This window comes from Amphiura filiformis, chromosome 17 (assembly GCF_039555335.1).
Source record: "Amphiura filiformis chromosome 17, Afil_fr2py, whole genome shotgun sequence".
NCBI lineage: Eukaryota > Metazoa > Echinodermata > Ophiuroidea > Amphilepidida > Amphiuridae > Amphiura > Amphiura filiformis.
Window position 1 is genome coordinate 53,878,044 of NC_092644.1, and position 20,794 is coordinate 53,898,837.

The 20,794-nt window shown below is 35.5% G+C and overlaps 1 protein-coding gene across 1 annotated transcript; it reads right to left on the reverse strand.

Annotated features, from left to right (window-relative positions):
* Positions 1-1,024: 1,024 nt before the first annotated feature.
* LOC140137983 (V-type proton ATPase subunit C 1-A-like) lies at positions 1,025-20,447 on the reverse strand. The gene is made up of 12 exons (XM_072159812.1): positions 20,311-20,447; positions 17,035-17,243; positions 15,488-15,573; positions 14,901-14,995; positions 14,543-14,634; positions 13,041-13,139; positions 12,154-12,222; positions 11,753-11,845; positions 10,463-10,556; positions 9,190-9,287; positions 8,170-8,302; positions 1,025-7,379 (listed from the first exon to the last, which is right to left on the reverse strand). Exons 2-12 carry the CDS (start codon positions 17,241-17,243, stop codon positions 7,290-7,292), a joined length of 1,158 nt encoding a protein of 385 aa, XP_072015913.1. The 5' UTR covers positions 20,311-20,447; the 3' UTR covers positions 1,025-7,289.
* Positions 20,448-20,794: the final 347 nt, after the last annotated feature.

Genomic DNA, 20,794 nt, shown 5'->3' on the forward strand with positions numbered 1-20,794 from the left:
CCAACTATACACTACATTTACAATTAGTACTGAGATGAGGGATGTACAAAAATCACACATATAATAATATGATGCTCTGTATTTATTAGCACCAGTAATATCCCAAGAATAGGTACACTTACAAAGGGATATCTATCTGTACACATCATTTAAATTATACTCTCACCAATCACAAAGGTTGTTAGTTGTACATATCATATACTCTGACCAATCACAAAGATTGTTAGTTGTGCATTTACTGGAATGTTCCAAGAATTTGCTTACAATCGGTTGAAAAAAACAACCTGTTGTACGGGTTGACAGATTTAGTAGTCGGTTGGTGGGATTTTTTTTTACTTGATTTTGTTTGTTCTGGAAAAATTCCTTAAAAAATCAAAGAAAGCTTAAGGGATCTAAAATGAGCGTTTATTGCGTTTCGACAGTATTTTTTGTGGGACATGAGAGCACCTCAGAGCTATCGAATTGCATTCTGAATCTGAAGCATGTCTTTCTGATATCAAATAATTTTCATTTTTGAAAATCACAATATAATACAAATTTTATGACAAATTATAAAAATTTGATATTTTTCAAATTTTGATATATAACAGTCCTCGAAGTAAATTATATAAATCTAATGATATATTCTTAAAGTGTATGTAGCAGGAAGGAAAAGCCGACGGTCAAATGAAAATTTTGACCTTTCATATTGAAGATATGGATTTTTTCCCCAAAAAGACCTAATTTTTTTGGTGTTTTGGGGAAAAAATCCATATCTTCAATCTAAAGGTCAAAATTTTCAATTGATCGTCGACTTTTCATCCCACCTACATACACTTTAAGTATAAATCATCAGATTTATAAAATTTATTTCAAGTACTATTAAATATCAAAAATATCAATTTTAATGATTTGCCATAAAATGTGTATTAAATTGCGAATTTCAAAAATCAAAATTATTTGATATCAGAATGACATTCTTCAGTATTCAGAACGCATAATTCGATATGTCTGCTGTGCTCTAATGTCCCAAAATAAATACTGTCCAAACGTTCATACCCCACCCCTTAAAGAATCTGAAATTGTTTGAATTTTTTCAAAGCATTTCTGTCAATATCAATCCACTTCAGCCAACAAACAGCAGTTTCACTTTCATATAGCTAATCCCAAAATGCAAAAATCTGGGTCAATCGCGCCTGATACAACTGTGTTTTCTTGTCACTTGAAGAACATATTAATTATTATTTTTCACCAACTGAACCAGTAGCTCTCAAAATTTATAGATGCAAGCTGCAAGCTACCACAGCTCCAGTAATATTGTGAAGCTGACTTTATAACTCCATTGCTGAGCAACAAGCGATTAGTATTTGACCAATGAGGTAGCATGTTTTTCTCCAGGAAACCAAAATCAGTTTATCTCATTGGGTATAAACCAATCGCTCACCCCTCAGCGATGGAGTATAAATTCAGCTTCAGTTATAAGTTCATATTTCGTATACTATCTTTTCACAATATCAAGAGAATTTGCAAGTACACAAAATACACATATATCTTGTATTTGTCCAAAATTGTCTCTTTTTTTTTGTGGAAAACTATATCAAGAATTTACTACACATATTTTAGAGCTGTTTTAGAGCATCAAACTTAACATGAGATAAGGTGACACGAAATAGTACAAATCATTCAAAATTAAGCTAGTATATTGAGCTTGAAACCAAACAAATATTTCTTTTTTGAAATACTGTTCCATTAATAATTCTTGGACACAAGATGCACATTTAGCATTTGACGTTGTAACCCATGTACGACTCAAAAAAATGAAACCAATCATGATACGTAATGTTGTAACCAAGCAGCCTGTTCCTAAGGTAAGAGCTTTTGTGACGTATGCACAAGCATTGACACAACACCGGGCAGATGCACACATGTCCAAGAATTAAATATAGTATAACAGTAGTATAAATTTCCACACAAGTATGTATAGTTCACTTGGAACATGTTCACAACCTCTATAGGGTGACAACTCTATAGTCCGAAGGTTCCCTAGTCCGAAGGCTCCTTAGTTTGAAGGATCGGATTCTCTAGTCTGGGGGTTCACTAGTCCGAATAATAAATAAGGTTCTCTAGTCTGAATATAGAATAAGGCTTGCTAACCTTAACCCTTACCCTAACCCTTATTCTATATTCAGACTAGAGAATTACTTAATTTGGTTTTCGGACTAGCGACCCTTCGAACAAGAGAACCTTCGGACAAGCGACCCTTCGTACTAGAGAGAAGTCGCACTCTATAGGCCTATTCAAATAATAGCCAGTGCTGAAAACATTTTTGGAGGACACTAAACACAGCACAACGAAAGTCCATTTTTTTGAGTGGTTGTAATTCTGATTAATTAAGAACAGTGAGGTGTATAATTTAGTTAGCTACAGTTTGATACCTCAATTGTGTACAAGAATTCCAAATTGTCCAGATGTTAATGATTTTGTGAAAATTTGTACAATTTGACAAGTTGCAAGATATGCTTTGATTGGTATCAGCTATGCACTATGCCCTTCAAATTTAAAAGGTGGTCAATGCAGGTTATTACCAATTGAGACACACATTGGCAGCCACTCACTTCAGGTAAGAAAAACATCTCAGGGCAACCAATTTTACACCACATGATTTGAATGAATTTGAAACTTTTCAAATTGCACCTAACTTGACAATTTGGAATTTGTTTTACACAAGTGAGCTCAAGACATCAAACTCAAGCTATTAAAAATGACCTTCTCATCAATGTTCTTAATCATGTTAAGAATTATTATGACCTCTCAAACAAGAGTGGATTTGTTTGTGCACTATGTTTAGTTTAAAATATTACAGCACTAAAAATACTCAATTTAGGAAAAACATTACAACAGTGCTAACGCCTTTAACGATTACCTTTAGAAGTTTGTCCACACCAATAACCCAGACTTAATATTGTTCCCAGCTACTAAGAATATCATACACACATCGTTTGTTTTCCACTGGCTTTTTTCCTGCTCAGTGGATCAATTATGTACATCACAACAAGTAATTATTGCACGATTGTTATAAAATTATCATATACATGATATTGGGATGCATACATTGAATTGATTAATTAGAAAATACAGGAAAATGATAATGTAAGAAATTACCACCGGGTCAAACTAAATCATCTTGTCATTGCGCTAAATACTATGAGGGTAGAGGTGCGTGTAATCATGGAAAAACACTCAAGTAAACCTGCAACAATCAAACCATAGCAGAGGGATGATTAGCAGTGTGGATTAGACGACTAATCCTTGTGTTGACCATTTTTGACAACTTTTGTATTAATTTTAAGAAATTTTATACTGCTGAGTTCTGGTAGTATACTGGAATTTCATTCTTTATCTGATCTTAGAATATTCGTACCGGATCTACTTCAATAAATGTACCAAAATATACTTCCAATAAAAGTGTCCAAAATATTTGCTTGCTCATGTCATGTTGTGATGAAGCTTAATATTGGATAGAGTAACTGAACCCTGATTCTCACCCTGATCATGGTAACTGCATGACCAGTAAATTTATTTTCATAAGTGTTTCCAGTGCTAGACGCAACGTTCCCGGAACCACCGCTAGGTGGCAGCACACAACGAAAGCTTTGATGGAACACCTTAATTACTTTCATATGGAAAAACCAGGTAATGCTCTGAGATGCCTGATATATCTATGACGTAGCCACAATTTTGACATTGTAGCGCATGGAATGCCTTAGAATGGTTTCAAAAGGGTTGGAAACACTGATCAATATACGAAACAGCATAGATCTGGGCAAAAAAAGTGCATTTAATCGACAGATCTAATAGACCTGTGACGTCTGCGTGTCTATACATGTACAGGTAGCCGGATATAGCCCCCTTCATCTGGCCAGACGCCACCAACGGCATCTATCTCTAGTTCCAAATATTCAGTTTGGTCCTTGGTTTGATATCTACAGGCATTCATCAATTTTGTTGACATTCTGACAATTTATAAGACTTCACACAAAAATCAACAACAGGTAATGCCGCAGATTGATGAAGTTGGCATTAAACCTGCAGTGACTTTCACAGGTGGCTCGTGGCCCTAGGGCCCAACTTATTTCAAGCACTGACTGGTATGCATAAAACTAGTTAGACCTAGTCTAACTTGCTTTGTGCATACAGATTTTGAGTGTTAGCCATGATTACACACCCCTCTATGGTGCTAATGTTATGGAAACTACAAACAAGTAATGACTTTCAAATACCAGTTAAGGAATACATATTACATATAATGCCATAGTAAAGAAATTGAACAAAGAAATGCCAGAAATACTGTGATAGAGAATATAATACACCACCAAGAGCCAAAAAAGGTCATCAAAAATGATTTGTGACTTATCTCAAAAGGCTGCCTTGTGTGATTTTTATCATAGTTGTATTTCATGTTGTTATATTATATTTCAGCATGCTTCTTTCTTTTAAGAACGGACATGAGATTGTAATATTGTGATATATCTCATCACAATTATATGACACTAATAAAAAAATGATAAAAGGCAGCCTTTTGAGATACAACAGTATGTGAAGCAGACGACAAAATGAACAAATTCAAATAGTCCATCATGGAAATGGCACTATTAAGCTTTCAATAGGATTTTGTTGGGATTTAATTTTTAAGCACCCCGTATCTACAGCTTTTAATAGTGGGCTGTAAAAAATGCTTACAAACATAAAAATAAAATAATATGCTATATATCATATTTTCTTGACGACAGGATACCAAAGATATCCATATTTTACAAATAAAAGAGGTCTGCATAACAGGGGTTGGACTGTGGTGTTAAATGTTTACAATAACGTTTGTTTACAAGTTCAGGGAAATAAGCCATAAAATAATATACTATAACATAAAAGAGAATTAATTATAAATCAATTTGACAGATACATTCATATACTTATTTGCAGTTGTATATACTATACATATTTGACCAAGTCACAGTAATAACATAAAACCAAAGTAAAACAAGTTGGACCTTGACATGAGTTGAAGACCAGTTGCAGCTCTTTTCATCATAAAAACACTATGTAATAATTAAGAATAGCAAACGGGTTATATTATTGTGACCAATGTATACCATACAGACAGTATACAGCTTGCTGGCAGTGCAGTACTATATTTGTGGGTGTCCAATTATCTGTGGTATTTAATGATCCCTCCATAATGAATCATTTAAAAGCTTGACATTTTGACTATTCCAGTTGAAATCTATACATTCAACTGAAATACTGTAAAACCACTTAATTTCGCAAGGTATTTAATTTCGCGGATTTCATGAGGGCTTTTGATTCGCGAAATTAAATACTCACGAATTTTATCACAGACAATTTGCACACCGGTTCCGAATTTGACAACCCAACTCTAGCAACTTCCATCACAGAATTCACCTTGACAAAGTTATTTTGTGTGACATAATTTTCATCAGTAGATCATTTATTTACCTTGAAACATCATCAAAATAGCCTCATATATCATTATAAGGATCATAATAAATTCCACAAAGCATTGAACATCCACATAAAACTCGCTAGAAAATCGGGAAATTGATATCTATTTTTGATTATTCATTTGGTGCATAGAAAATAATGACCAATGATGCCCATCCTCGTTCAATCAGAACATTTTATTTTTGTTTTGAACTTTGTTTTCTCATGTTATAATAATCTAAATAATGCTCCAAAATAGTATTTCATTTGTTTCTATGATTTTAAAAGATATTTTAAAATGTTCAGAAGTAATTTTAATGAAATATTATGAGACAGAAATGAAAGTTGGTGAAAACAAAATGGCCGCCCCCATGGGCCATAATGGCGTTGGTTGCTTGGGCAAAAAAAAAATGGCCATATATCATTTTAGAGATATCCCAACATTTAATTTAGGGAATTAAGGTGGGAATACCCAGCAAAGTAAGGCTAATTTTCAGTTAAGCTTCTGGCCATGCAGAGATATGAATTCGGAAACTTGTGAAATACTGTCACTTAATTACTGGAATGTCAGTGACAAAATCCTGGATTCGCGAAATTAAGTACTCGCGAAAATGGCGAATGTCGGCGATTCACGAAATAAGGTACCCGCGAAATTAAAGTGTTTTACAGTAGTCTATTTCTTGAAAGTCAGACCACCCTGACCCCATGTCACACTCTAGACTGAATCCTTCAATGTCTACCAACTGTGCATTCAAAAAGTTTCAGACTCAAAACATATTGGCAGATGAGTTTTGCCATGAACCATAGCGTGACTTATAGTGTGCCTGTGTCTTCGCGTGCAAAGGTGACATGATAGTGCACTGAATGTTATATGTGTCAAATGCAGGTCAAAAGGCTAGCATGGACACAACTGCACAGACACAATTTGCCTGGAAGTTTTCAGTCGTTGACACCTGTATTATAGTTTTCAGAGAAGAACAAACCTCTTTTGTCCCAGGAGTGCATACACAGCATAAGCAAGGAAGTGAGGTTCTGATTGGCTGATTTAATCATCCCACAGTCATAACCGCTATTCTGATTGGCCAATTAAGCTTGAAAACTTTGTTCAGTGCTCATGATAGGAACACAAAGCCTACCTACGTCACTCATTAACAGGGCGCACATGTCAATCAGAGCAAGAGAGGTCTGTTCTTCTCTGGAAGCTAATGTAAACTGTCCATCCTGATACTCCCTGTAACTTAACCCCACCACCCATCTTAATTACTGCCTTATGGCTGGGTATGGATTTCCTCTTCAGCAAAATCATCCATTTATTGTATGTCTACAAGTGGGTCATAAATCCACTCTTGAATAATTGTAGTACTTTGGTTTTAATATTATGAGGATTAATCAAAATATTTTGTCTCCATCTTCATGCCTTCAATCCTATAAATGGCAGCTTCTTGACACTTTCTCTATGATTATACTTCTCTAATACAAGTTTTACTGACCTAATACCCCTTTGACACATCAGAAACAGTCACAAACTTAAAAATTACTTTGATCACTTATTTAATCTGCTCATTCTGACAAAATGAGTGATACACATGCAAGACACTGCATTTTCTTTTTTAGATACCTGAACCCCTTTTCTGTTTCTGATCCATTGAAACTTGTATTTTTTTCACAGCTACAAATTATGACCTAAGTATAATCATAAAAATATCACACAAGCAGCGATATGAAGATGAAGAAACAATGTTTTGACTAACCCTCTTATAAATAATGAGCTTGTATTTGGCTTGTTTTTATGCATCTTTTCATAATCATCATCACGCTTTGTCCCAGAAGTTTAGAAGTAGTGGATAATATACATATGGGTAGTATTCTTGTGCCATTGCGAAGCCAGGAATGTCTATTGACTGAAACAAGACAAAATAACATACAATTAGAAAAATATGCAATACATAATACAGCAATCATCCACCCAATTTGAAACTCTCGCAGGCCCAGACCCCCTACTGTGATCAACCCTACAACAACAAAAAGTCACATATTAAAGCCATATATTGCAACATTTGCTGAGGAAGTTGCCCTCATTTTTTTTTCAAAATTCTGTTTTTTCCACAATTATAATGTACGTTAGTATGCTAACATAAGGCCAAAAAAAAAATTGTTTGATTGGTGTAACCCAACCGACCCTAAAAATAGGCCTGACCCTAGACTTTTTTTTCTTATATTTTTGCACAAAAAAAAAAAAAAAAAATTGAAATTAAAAAAAAAAACAATTTTGAAAAAGTTCCAATTTATGCAATTTACAGCTTAAAATATGTGTAAAATTTTTTTTATGTTACGCCAATCAAACAATTTTTTTAGGCCTAACCTGCAAAAATCACGACTCTAGGTGCTGTAGTTTAGTTAAAATCCAAGATTCTGAATAAAACGCAGGAACCTTGTTTAATTATTACGATGGAAATATTAGTCGAACACGTACTAAAGGACATGTTGTAAAAAACGCTTATTAGATCCGACAACCAAACTATTTATTTTACTGGAGTGCATTTTATGTTTTAAAACTTTGGGATGTGCTAGAGTACCCTATGCAAAAATGATGCTCCTAAAATTTGAGTCTCCTATCCTCACAAATTCTGTGAATGCTATTTTCCCCTACAAAGACAAAACTGACAATGATAATCAGCGAAATATACTTACATCTGCTGCTGCACTGTTCAAACCACTGCTATCCAGATGGCTATATAATTGACTTAATTGGTCTCTTAGTCTTCTGTGGGTTTTCTTATATGGCTGTAGGATCATTGCTTGGAAGTTCACTGGAAGACCATACCTGTAATAAAACAGAAATAGGGGTTGATATGGGAGATAATCATCGCTTTATGCATAATAGGCAATCGCAACCAGTACAGTGTTTTTATCACATATGAGTCGTATGTCGCTAATATTGATTTTGAGATATTGGCAAAGAAAGCGTTATATTTCTTTTGTTTTATATTGTTTTCAATGGTTGATAAATTGGCGTAACTTCGTAAAGAAAAGTCGTCTCAACATAGGGTTTTCAGTTTCTGAAAGCTCTAAATGTCCTCTAAAGAAAAATATGTAAAACTCTTTTTCGACCAGGGTCGACATGTGACTCATTCCCCTTGATCATGTCACATATATCAATCAAACAATGCTAAAATGCCCCAGTATCAAACTGCAACCAGTTGACTTCAAGGCAATTTTGAAAGTTGGTAGCGTTGTACAATCACTGCTGGTGTTTGATCCCTAAATTTTTTGTCACTAGCTGCACATGTTTGTATGATATGGGCAATGGGCATTATAGTGCTTCTCGTCTCAAGTTGAGAGTAACACCATGTTGGATTTTGCAGTGGCAGATTCGAATCGTGCAAGCTAATATAATCTTGTGGGGGCATATACACGTACATAGATGGACGATTTGGGAGCAACCTCGTAAACTAGTTTCAAATTTTGAAACCTTGCTAAAACTGAGATGGTTATTAAAAACTTGACCCATCTGAGCAAGGTGTAGTTTCAGTGGATTTCAAGCAGAATCAATGAAATGTAAATGTTCCCACCTCATTGCCAACAGTGCACCATTTGTATATAATTCTACATAAATACATAGTACTAAATTCAAAATCTTTATGGTTATTTAGTCCTGCAAGACTGTGAGATCATGACTACATGAAAATCATAAAAGGACTCCTCACTTACCTAAGAACTGATTCCACAAAAACTCTCAATGCCTTCACATGAATCCAAGCCATGAAAGCCTCACTGAAGTTGATCTTCAACCACCTTACTAATGGACCCTGAATCAATCAAATTAAAAGAATAGGAAAATGACACAACAGATAGTTGCTGTAGACTAACACTTCTTACACACTTTCCTGCTTGTTTGTTAAAAAACAGATGATATATAAAAGTTGCTCAATATCTTGGCAGTGGCAATAAGAAGATCAATGCACCCAAGACAGTAAAAGTCAAGGCTTATATAAGCAGGAGCCAGGATTTTTTACCCCATGGTTGCCAAGGTTTGGCTCCTGGCATGTCCAATATTTAACACTACAAACTGTAGGACCAGGAGCCATCTTTAGGACCAGGAGCTCATTTTGGCTCTTAGTCCAGGCATACTTAATATAAAGCTTGGTCAAATTCATGCACAACCATGCTCAACATACATACACTAGCAGAGGGCTCGTAGCAATGACATATTTCTCTAATTGACCCTTTGCATGGAGCTCCCATCTTGCTACCAAAACAAGGTTGCTGTTGCAAACACATGCACAGAAAGAAGCAACAGTTTAAGGCTTTTGCAAAGCGTACATGTAACTAAAGCATGTTTATGAAACACACTTTGCAGGTAGAACCTCGTTTTGAGATGACCGTGCAAAGGGTCAATGGTCATCAAAGAATTATGTTCCTGTGTAAAAAAACATGGTTAGAATTCAGCAACAAGGCAAAATCAAGTCCATGATCCTGATCTCTATATTCCTCACAGATTAGCAAGAGAACACCAACTGACATATTGCAAAGTAGATTTAAACTGTCATTCAACACAAACATATATTGAGATAGTTACCTCAATATTTCGATGTTTACAACACATATCCTATCAGGAGGGCTCCAATGATGAACCGATTGAGTTGAATGTCCTGCTCTCAACCTTTGATGTCTTTCTATTGATCGGATTAGGGCATTATATAATGAAGGGAGCTCAAGTCCTTGATCACAGCCGAGCGCTGGAGAGCGTTTTCTGATTTGAAGGGCCTCCCGCACCAGGCGGGGGTATTCTCTGTCAAAACCTACGGGGTAGCCACCAGCTTTAAACACCACACAACTCAAAGGTCAAGAGCAGGACATTCAACTCAATCAGTTCATCATTGGAGCCCTCCTGATAGGATGTGTGTTGTACACATCGACATATTGAGGTACCTATCTCAATATATGTTTGTGTTGAATGAGCATACACAGTGATACAACTTACATATTGTCTTTTCTTGTCTGCTGCCAATTTGTTGAGTTCCACTTTACCAGCAGCAAGCTCCTTCTCATCATAAGTAAAGTCTCTCACTGAAAACCTGCAAACAAGTAAGCATGGCAAATAAAAACAGTGTCAAAATCAACCCAAATGTGGAAAGAAAAACAAATGGGACTGACACAACTTTTCAGAATTCATAAATGTGATGCAATCAAGCAAAATGAGTCTGATGTCGATCAAAATCAAAAGTCAGATTTCAATTTCATTAAATCAGCCATTATCAGAACTATATTTTGCTGAAAACCCCATCATAATTAGACTTACTGTTCCAGAAATAAGGTCATTTTAGTGTTGCTCAGAACAACAAAATACAAAAGCAATATTCCTGACATCTGACTCATTTTGCATGATCACATCACAAATTGCTTTACATTGCATTACAAAATGATTCTCCATGTATTGCAATATGATTATTGAACTTAGAATAACAATGTAATTAGAGTACTACTCCTGGTAAAATAGTCATAAAGCTCCATGTAGGTCTATATTACAAAGTTATTTCTGATACAGAGTATTTGTTTCCAGACATATTTCTTTGGCCACAAGACATGTATAAATGACTTATTTTGGGAGTAATTATCTCCCAAAAACACTACTGTATATTATTTGTATGACTGATACATGTTTTTGTAGCAAATTCCTAATTCCAAACCTTGGGTGTTGAAGAGAGACTGAAAATGCAAAATATACAGTCCTTAGCTGTGGGATGTTACATTGACATTTCAAGTTGGTTCACACTTGTGACACATTACGTATTAGAGGGAAGGTAGGATTTAAGCACAAGAATACTTCCAACATAAATAGACTTGAGAACAAGGATTAAAGACATACAAGGTTTTTCCTGTCTTTTTTATGTGTTGAAAGAAAGTAAAACAATGTCCAAGTCAAATTGTATGTGTACATTCATATTGTAATTGATTACCCCCAAGTCACATGGTTTAGGAATGTTCTAGTCTAGTTGTATTCTCAAACCATATGACAAGTTGGGGATGATTTGAAGTGACCTCCACTTGAGATGAGTCTGATATTTGTTCCTAATTATGTAAAAAGAGACACATGTAGCAGCTGACAAGTGCATCCTTTTGATGTGGATGTGAAAATATTATATAGCAATAGGTAAACTAACATGAATATGTGATGCCAATTTGGTGCCATTCAAGAGTGCTAAGTGGTATCACATGACATCATGTGTTTACGTGTTCATGCTCGTCCACCTAATAATGTCAAATTACTCACTTATTTTCTCTGGCATGCATTTTGTATTCATCTACAATTTTGTTGAAGAGAGTTACTGTCCACAGTCCATGATCCTGATCTTCAAAGATCAACCTGTAGGTGTAAGCAAAAAGAAGACAATTAGTATATAATATTCCAGACCTAATTGTATTCTGTCAACAATTTCAGATCTGGGATGGTCTCAAACTTAAGATCCAGGGCGGGCAACTCCTGAAACATATGCCAAAGATTATATAACACAACCTTTCCAGTGATTGTAGGCATACTGACTTCTGAAGAAAAAATAAATAAGGAAAAACACAGAGCTAGCTAAATAACCTATGACAAGGATTAATGATTTATGTTATTTAATTTGATCACTGTTGCATTAACAAACCAGTATTGCAAACATATGTACTTACCGGCTAGATCTGGGCACTACCATATCGGCCAACTTCTCATATTTTGCTTCCCAATCTTGGTACATGTTCCTTAAAATGATAAAAATTAGAAGAAAAACTGTTATAATATAAATGTGAGCACCATCAATCTGGGGGCACTTATCATGCTCATGCAAAAAACAGGTAAAAAAGGTAGATTTGATGGGCAAGTCATGTACGCACGTAGGGTGTTTAGGGTGTTATTGATGTCAAAATTGTCAAAAATCATAAATACAATGTGGATGACGCGAAACCAAACTAGTTGTTGAGGAGACTATAATTATCTACTATAAGCCTGTCCAGAATTCCAGAAATTGGTAGCCAACAAGGGAGGTATATTGGCAGGAATTCTATGATTTCTCCGGAAATACATAGACTTGGAGCATCAAATTTCACAATAGGAATAAGAAAAATATGATCTATTTTGTGATACCAAAAACTCATTAACAATGACAAAAATTCGGGGGGATGATGTTGTCGATCGGGTTACGGACCTTTAAGAGAAAACTTGGTGACTTTTCATCATTGGCTCCTGTGACTTTCCATAGTTTTCTGTCCCATATAAATCAATGGTACAGAGCAAAATATGGCTTCTTATTGGTGATTTAACTCTCAATTTGGGATTGGTTTTGGTTTTGGCAACCCATGGGCACTACCAGCCAAATTATCAGCTTCCTATAACCATTTTGATTGGATACCAAGAGGACTATATATCATGTATTGAGCCAACCAGATATACGATAATAAGAATAGTCAGTGGGGATGAAGGGATCTAAAAGTTCTATTTTGATTGGTTACTCAGATGATTATATCATGTAATTAACCAATCAGGGGCTCTATAAGAAGGGCAGTAATATGTTTCTACTTACTTTTGGACAACAACCAGCAGGGTAGTAAGATACTCTGAGTCTGTGATGAAGTCTACTTTCTTGACTAAATCTCCCAGGTTTCGTGTCAGTAGACTTCCACTGTAAAATGAATAAAACATCAAATGCAATTAGCAGAAATAATCAGGTGTCAATGTGCATGTTTATTTATTTGTGTAATTTACTTTTATATGGGGGTATAGTAACCTTTAGTGACTACTCGAGGGAAACAAATTTTGATCAAACCATGAACTTCAGGTACTAGCCTATACTCTATTTCATCTTGTTACATCAATATTTGCTCTCTGTGCATTTCAAACGGGTGTGAGAGGCCATATATCAAAAGGAAGGGAAAAAAGCTGTAAAACAGTGTAAAAATGCCAAATATGACCTGAAAATAAAATAAAACCGGTAAATTTTACCAACAGAAAGAGGAAATTAACTGAAAAGCGGAGCTCTCCCACCCCTGCTTAAAAAAAAAAAAAAAATGTTGTGTTGCCCTCCGCGGCCGGGTCAAAATCGCGAAAATCTGGGCCCGCTTTTTTTTTTTTTTTTTTTTCAAAAAAAAAAAAAATTCAATTTTTTTTTTTTATAATTTTTTTTTAACAAATGATTTTTTTTATCATACATGTACCCCCAAGCCTATTCCCAGATCCATAACGTTCACTAAAAAGATTGTGCCCCAAGCCAGCACTTTAATTGGATAGTAGGACTGACTCATTGAATCCCAACAACGTGGATGTTTAGGCCCTTCACAATTGATTTTGAGTTTCCTATTTCCCGCCCCCATCAAAAATTGAAAATTGCAAAATATTTAATTATTTGATTTTTCCGTCATTTTCTCTGTTAAATGACATTTTTGTTACATTAATTTGCTACTTTCTTACTTTGATCATGAATCCTGAACAAACAAATAACACATATTATTAATTATCAATATATAAAATCAACCATAATTGCAATATGATCTGCAGTGCCAAAATGTACCATGTAGGATGTTCATGTTGATATTGGGCAGTGACCACTTGTTTCAAAATGAAGAAAATAATAAGTAATAAATAACTAATACCGTAATTAAGTTATCTCATGCCTATTTTAAAATCTTTAAATAGTAAACTAAGAGTTAATTGTGAAGGGCCTTAATATTAATATTTACTTCAATAAAATATTCAACATTGGGTAGAAAATACAGCCAATAGTAAGCATATGCTTCTCTTCACTCATGTGACTGTGAAATAGTAGGTACAGGTATCAAATGGTTGAAAAAAAAAAAAAAAAAAAAAAAAAAAATCCGGCCGGGTGTACTACCAGATTTTAGGCTTGGGAGGGCAACACAACAATTTTTTTTTTTTGCCTTATATTAAAGTTAATTGTGTGCCTGTACACCAGAGCTTTGAGCAAACACTCACGTTTTAAAGCTACCCCACTGAAATGCCCACCGACGGCACTGACTCATCAAAAGTAAAGAGAGTAAAAGTAATTCTGAATCCAGCTGTTAAACTTACATTGCTTTTCTTTCTAGAGTTTGCAGATTTCCTTTTAAACTGTTGTATGAGTGGGACTTGGTCTTCAAATCAGCATCCATCTGGCTTACTTGCTGTAAAATGATCAGGAAAAATAAACACATTTGTGACCATCTACTACATAGAGCCTGTAATGTCAGCAGAACTAGTTGAACCTTTCAATGAGCAATAGAAAACATAACAATTTCTCAAGCTATTTTTTACTAAATTTGTAACAAACAGAACTTATATGCAATATATTATTGTAAAGATTACATCCAGGAGAATTCACTTGTCTAATGTCTCAAAAAGGGACAATAACAACTTCACAGCCCATTATTAACCCCTCAATATCTATTACCTTTCCAATAATTTCAGCGATATTCTTGAGTGGTTGTTTGATAGGATACTTGGCTAAGTCCCACTGGAAGCGAGTAATATATGATGTCAAGTCAACTGAAAGACAAAAAGGATACAACAAATAAGCTAACAATATATTTTTGGCCTATTTGATGTACATCATACCACTAATTACCTTTATTGATTTCAGGGTGAAACCGTGGTGGCTTTAGAAGTCGAGGTATCCATCAACTTCTGGTTCACAGTCCTTTTATGTGCATGGCCTGAGAAAATTTTACGAATGATTACACAGGGAGTCACAGATATGGTTTGACAAGACAATTTGATTTAGGTAGTTTTTTTTTCCAAAGCGTGCCATGTACAGATTCACATTTCGAATCAATTTTTCATTGCTTAATTTCCAAAACGTTTTGAAACTCCAGTTACAGTGCAAGTATAATGTCCTCATTACAACATGATATCATCTATACAGTAATTTGTTTGTCCCTGTAATGTATATGAGATCCATTATATAAGTAATCCAAGGCTTTACTAATTTTGCTGTCCCCCCCATCCTCATTAACATATTTTAAACCAATGACTCCATACCTCCGTTAGCTGTCAAGTTTTCTGCTAATTTGTCTCGTTGGTCTTCAAGTACATCTCCAAGGTAATGAGCTAATTTATAGGCAACACTGGCAAAACAAAAGATATAAAATGATAGCATTAGTCTACATGAAATGATTCCTTGCAAGCAGATGATCATAATCAACTTAGGGCTCATATTTAAATTCCCTTACACAGGAAGGTGTGCGCCATCCTGCAGCTTTCCTGAGCTAGCCTTCTTTTGTTAAAATCCTGGGCAGGGTGTATCACTGATGCATATAATCCATCCGTTTTATGACCGAGCTTTCCTGAGGCGCGCGCTTAGCGAGGGGAATCCTGCCTTCTTTCTGTGTGAAAACGTGGTAGGGTATTTCAATATGAGCCCTTATTTAGGTAGGCACCATGTTTAGTTTGATCCTTTTGATGATGGCTCTTTGAGTCCCTTTCTATCGTACCTTGATCACATCATCAATTTTTTGGTGTGTCTGCTACCCCAGAATTGTGAGGGGGTGGGTCTTTGCGAGCTGACGGAGTACCGCTAAAAGGGGGTCTTTTGGAGCTACAAACAGGTCAAAAGGGTTTTTCTTGGCTTTCTCGGTAAAATTTGCCTGGGGGAAAACAGAAATGTGAAGAATGACCAATTTCCTTTATAGAGTTTAAATTTCCAAAATCAAGATCTTTCAGTTTTGGTAAAATTCATGGGTCTTTTGGATCATCAAGGTACAAAATTAATTCAAAACAAAATGAATTTATCAGATACTATCTGACATCATTAGCTACCACAGATGTTATCATTGTATCATGGTGATCACTGGTAGTCACCACAAGTTTCACCTTGTTTTAACTAATCTTGACTTAGGGTTTGTCTCTCAAACATTTTGCGAACAAAGTAAGCGTTAGTTACATAGGATTTTTGTGCAAGTTTTTTCAGTCCACTTTAAACTAAAAAAAGGCCAGTAAAAAGCCTGTAAAACAGCCTAGTGAATAGGGCTAAGCATTAGGATGCTTACACATACTTATGCACACTGGTTTGAGAGACAACCCTTCTTTTTTGACTTAACATAACGCATATGCGACCCGCTACAGTAAAAGGTACCTTATATGTCATCTGCTACATGTCTCATTTTCAAGTAAATATCAAACAATCTAAAGTGGTGGTCAATCATCTCCAAGTCAACAAGTTCACGAATGCCGTCTTATTGCTAATGGGTGGCTAATACATACCGAGATTAAATACAATGCTTCTGTAACCCACCACTTGAATAGGATTTAGTGAACAGACTGGGTACAAGCTTATTATTCTCTTCAACAATGGGATTATTGGGAATATTACCTCTTCAACAATGGGATTATTGATTGTTTTTCAGATGTATTTGTCACTAGCAAAATGAGAGATATATAGCACCTGTTTGGCTCTAGCAAAATGAGATATATGTAGCACTCGACTTAACGTACCTTTACTACCTTTTGCTGTAATGACTCACATATATTATATAGATCTCTGCTGTTTACACATACTTGCACATACACATAGCTCATAATTAATTTACCTTTCAACATAAGCATCTAACTTTCCCAATTCATCTGATAATCCAACCAAGATGTCTAGAGTACCCACTTTGAGATCAGGAATGTTAAATTTATGATTCATTGACAGAGGCTGAGGTTTAGATGTGGCATTATTCAGCCGCTCCCACGTCTGCTGACATGTCTTCTCACCAGGGGCCGATACCAGCCAGAATTCTGTTGAAGCGCTCATCTGAACATACAAATATAATAGTGACAGAGTTATGCTTGAGTTAATTGTATAATGCTATTACTAGTAGAGTGCCATCGACAAGGCCCGGACAGAATAAGTTGATAACCTTTGGCGCTGACAAACGTATAATAAAGTATTGTTACTGATACACTTACAACATGCTACAGAAAGAAATTTTGGTTTGAATTATTTTCACCTTTATTTCCTCTATTCACATCATTTTTAAAATCAATAATATTAAAGTCTATGAAAATGGAAGGTAAGTAGGGCTATTTCGGCCACTTTTCATTACATTTTTTTCTCAGAGATGACATGAGCTCTCTTTCTGCAAGTTGCATCTTTTGTTAGCACCGTTTAACCCCTTAACCATGAATTTGATCTTTGTGAAAAATTATTACCTTCATATTATAATTTTTTTGATAAATGGCAGGCTTGTGAGTTTAAAAAAAATTGAGGTGTGTGATAAATAGCACACCACAAACTTGTCAGGAGTGCTATTTTGTGAATGATGAGTGTGATTGTCAAAATGCACGCCTTTTAGAAGGCTCTCCAGTCAGGTTTTCCCACAAGATAAAAACTTTTTTTCCATAATTGCTCCGGAGATGAAGGATGACAACTGAAACTAACTTTGTACCGTTCATATAGTCCTATAATTTCTGCGCATTGCAGATTCCATATCAAAATTGAACACCAAATGCACGGTCGAAATAGTCACTTTATTTTCTCCACACTGGACCCTGATTGATTTTAATGCCACCTGCGAACGTTGATGAATCCCCGGACAAAATGGCAGCTCCTGTTGTTACCGTATTCTTTAATTACGATATTATAAACCCAACATTCAAAGCCAAATTTAAGACATGTATCTTATAATATTTTTTTTTTAAATTCATTGAATCTTGTTTTGGAGATTTTGCTGGCTGAATCTTTTTGATGAAAGTCAATCTTTGACAAGATTTATATGAAGATGTAACTTTGCTACGGAAAGTGCTATGAAAAAAAGGTTTTCAGTTTTGGCTTTCTTTACTCAAGGGCTTTATTTAATTTGATATATGGTCGCATGTCACAAATAGGTCACCCAAAAATGGAGCAGCCGTAACATGAAAACGTTTTCTTCACACTTTAAGTTAGGTTTATTCTAAAAGTATTACCCTATTGTAGAATGTTTGGTGTCATTTTGTAGATAATTATGTTCTTTTTTAAATACAAAAAACCCCAAGTCAATTGGACAAGTACTTTGAGACTTATACCTCAATATGTAAGATGTGTCAATGGAGCAGCCGGTTCGGGAGAGCCGGTTCGGGAGAGCCCCATAGGGTTATACACAAAATTGTGGAAATATGGCAAACTTCAAACCTTTGTATCTTGAAAAATAAAAATAGCATGGACCTCAAATTGCACATATAAATATCATCCTGGATTGTAGATCTACCCCATAGTACATCAACTGTAAAAAAAGATGTAACTAATTAATTGCCTAATTAAATGCTAATTAAGACAGTTTTCCCTATATGTTACTGTACAAAGTGTGCATACTATGCTCCGACATTTCTAAATGGTCTATCTCTTGCCCGAATCACCCTGCTTATTCAAAAGAACACATATTTTTAAGGAAATTTGATGAGGAATTCAATTATGCTATTAGTTTTAGTGCCAGAAATGGAGGAAAAAAGTTTTTATTGAAAAATGTCATAAAAATTGTGAAATTATTTTACAATTTTTGACCACCCTGTATGTTTAACGCAAGAGATACTAAACTCTTTCTTCCTAATTTGTTTGAAGGACCCATGCAATGTCTTTCTGAATCCATATTTATTTTGAACTACATAGCTTTCAGAAAAGGAAAAATATGGGGTTCACCATAATAAGAAAGATGCTAATTTTGTTGTTGTTCCACCCTGTATATTTCTCACCCACCCTGTATTATGATGTTATGCTTTCTTGATTTGGCATCCTTGTAATATAAGCTTTCCAGAAATATATACTTATAATGGTCTTAAATGTATTCATTAAAAGTTGTGTTGAATTGAATCAAAATTGGTGATATTTTTCTCATTTTATATCATGTTACACAAAAGATGACCAATTCATGACATGCGACCATATATAAAATGATGCAGTTTGATGGCAAATTTGAATTCACTTGGCATACCTATATCTTAGGCTTTCTAATACTAGCTCACAAAATGTGTGGCCCCTGGGAATTGCCGGTTGAAGTTCTGTATCATTCATGGATGGTATACGCGCCTGAAATGGATTTCAATTACTCTTGTCTTGTATATAAAACATCATATTTGGATGAAAAAATAAAAATCACTTTTTATACAGAACTGCAGTCCCTGGCTCGGATTGACACGGTTGATCGAGAACTCTAGCCAAGAATTTGCTCACCGATAGCTTCACATTCTAGGCTAGAGACCTTTGCATTCAAAATCTAGTCGGATCCGCTGAAGCATGACACCGTGTAAAGCAATGGAAGGTCAGAAGTAAACACAGCCAATCATGACAGGCGATTGCATCAAAAATGTTGCTAAAATTACACTTCAGCAAAATTTTAGACTGTCCAAAATACGCAAATCTTGCTCAAAAGATACAGTTGACTCATCGAAATAACTTCCATTCAAATTTCAACATTAACAGAATAAATAACCTCCGGTGTTAAAAATTGCACCGCTGTCCGACCGAAAAACCATAGTAAAGTACTCTAGCATCGAATGCATAACTATCGTGTGCAAATTCGAAGCTAGAGTTCTCGAGCAATGACACGGGCACCCTGCACGGCCTGAAAGAGCCACATACGCGCAACGCGGAGCTTTGCGTTTGCTTCAAGAGCGCCCATCGCTGGGCCGACGATTGAATCAGCTAATCAGAACCCCACTTCCGTGTTTACGCTGTGTACGCTCTCAAAATGTAAATTGTAAACAACTGCCGTTCTTCTCTGACAGAAATTGTGAATATGTACATGTACATGTCATGATATGATGATGATTCAAGAATGATGTTTCTGGCTACCTTCATTTCATGACAACCTAAAAAATCAAAAACGACTATCTTACGTTTCGTTTACCTTTATAGATCAGATCTGCTTTAACCTCAAGAGACTACAAATTCGCTCTATGCGAAATTGAAAAGAAAACGTTTTGCTTCAGATGTACACAGAGTCCATAGGTCCTCCTTCCATGTAAAAAGATCAGAAGGGAAAGGTCATTTTGGGTCAATCTCGTGATTAGTAATAGCGCCCTCATTAGTTTCAATTAGATATGCAAATGAGCATTAAAAATAGGGATGGGCAAAACCGGCGTTATTGTGTAAACTTTTCCGTTTCTGCCACACTCCCCTCACTCGGCCTCACTCCCTCCAGCAAATAAAGGGAGGGGAGATGCCCGGGGAGATGAGAGTGTAAGTAATTTTTGGCAGGGAAAGAGAGGTGAAGCATTTTTTGGCAGGTCAAAGGGGTGCACTCTCAGAAAAAAAGGTTCAACTTAGAACCTTTTTTTGTCCTGTATGCAGAACCCTAAGCAGCAATAAGGTTCTAAAAAGAACCTTAAAAG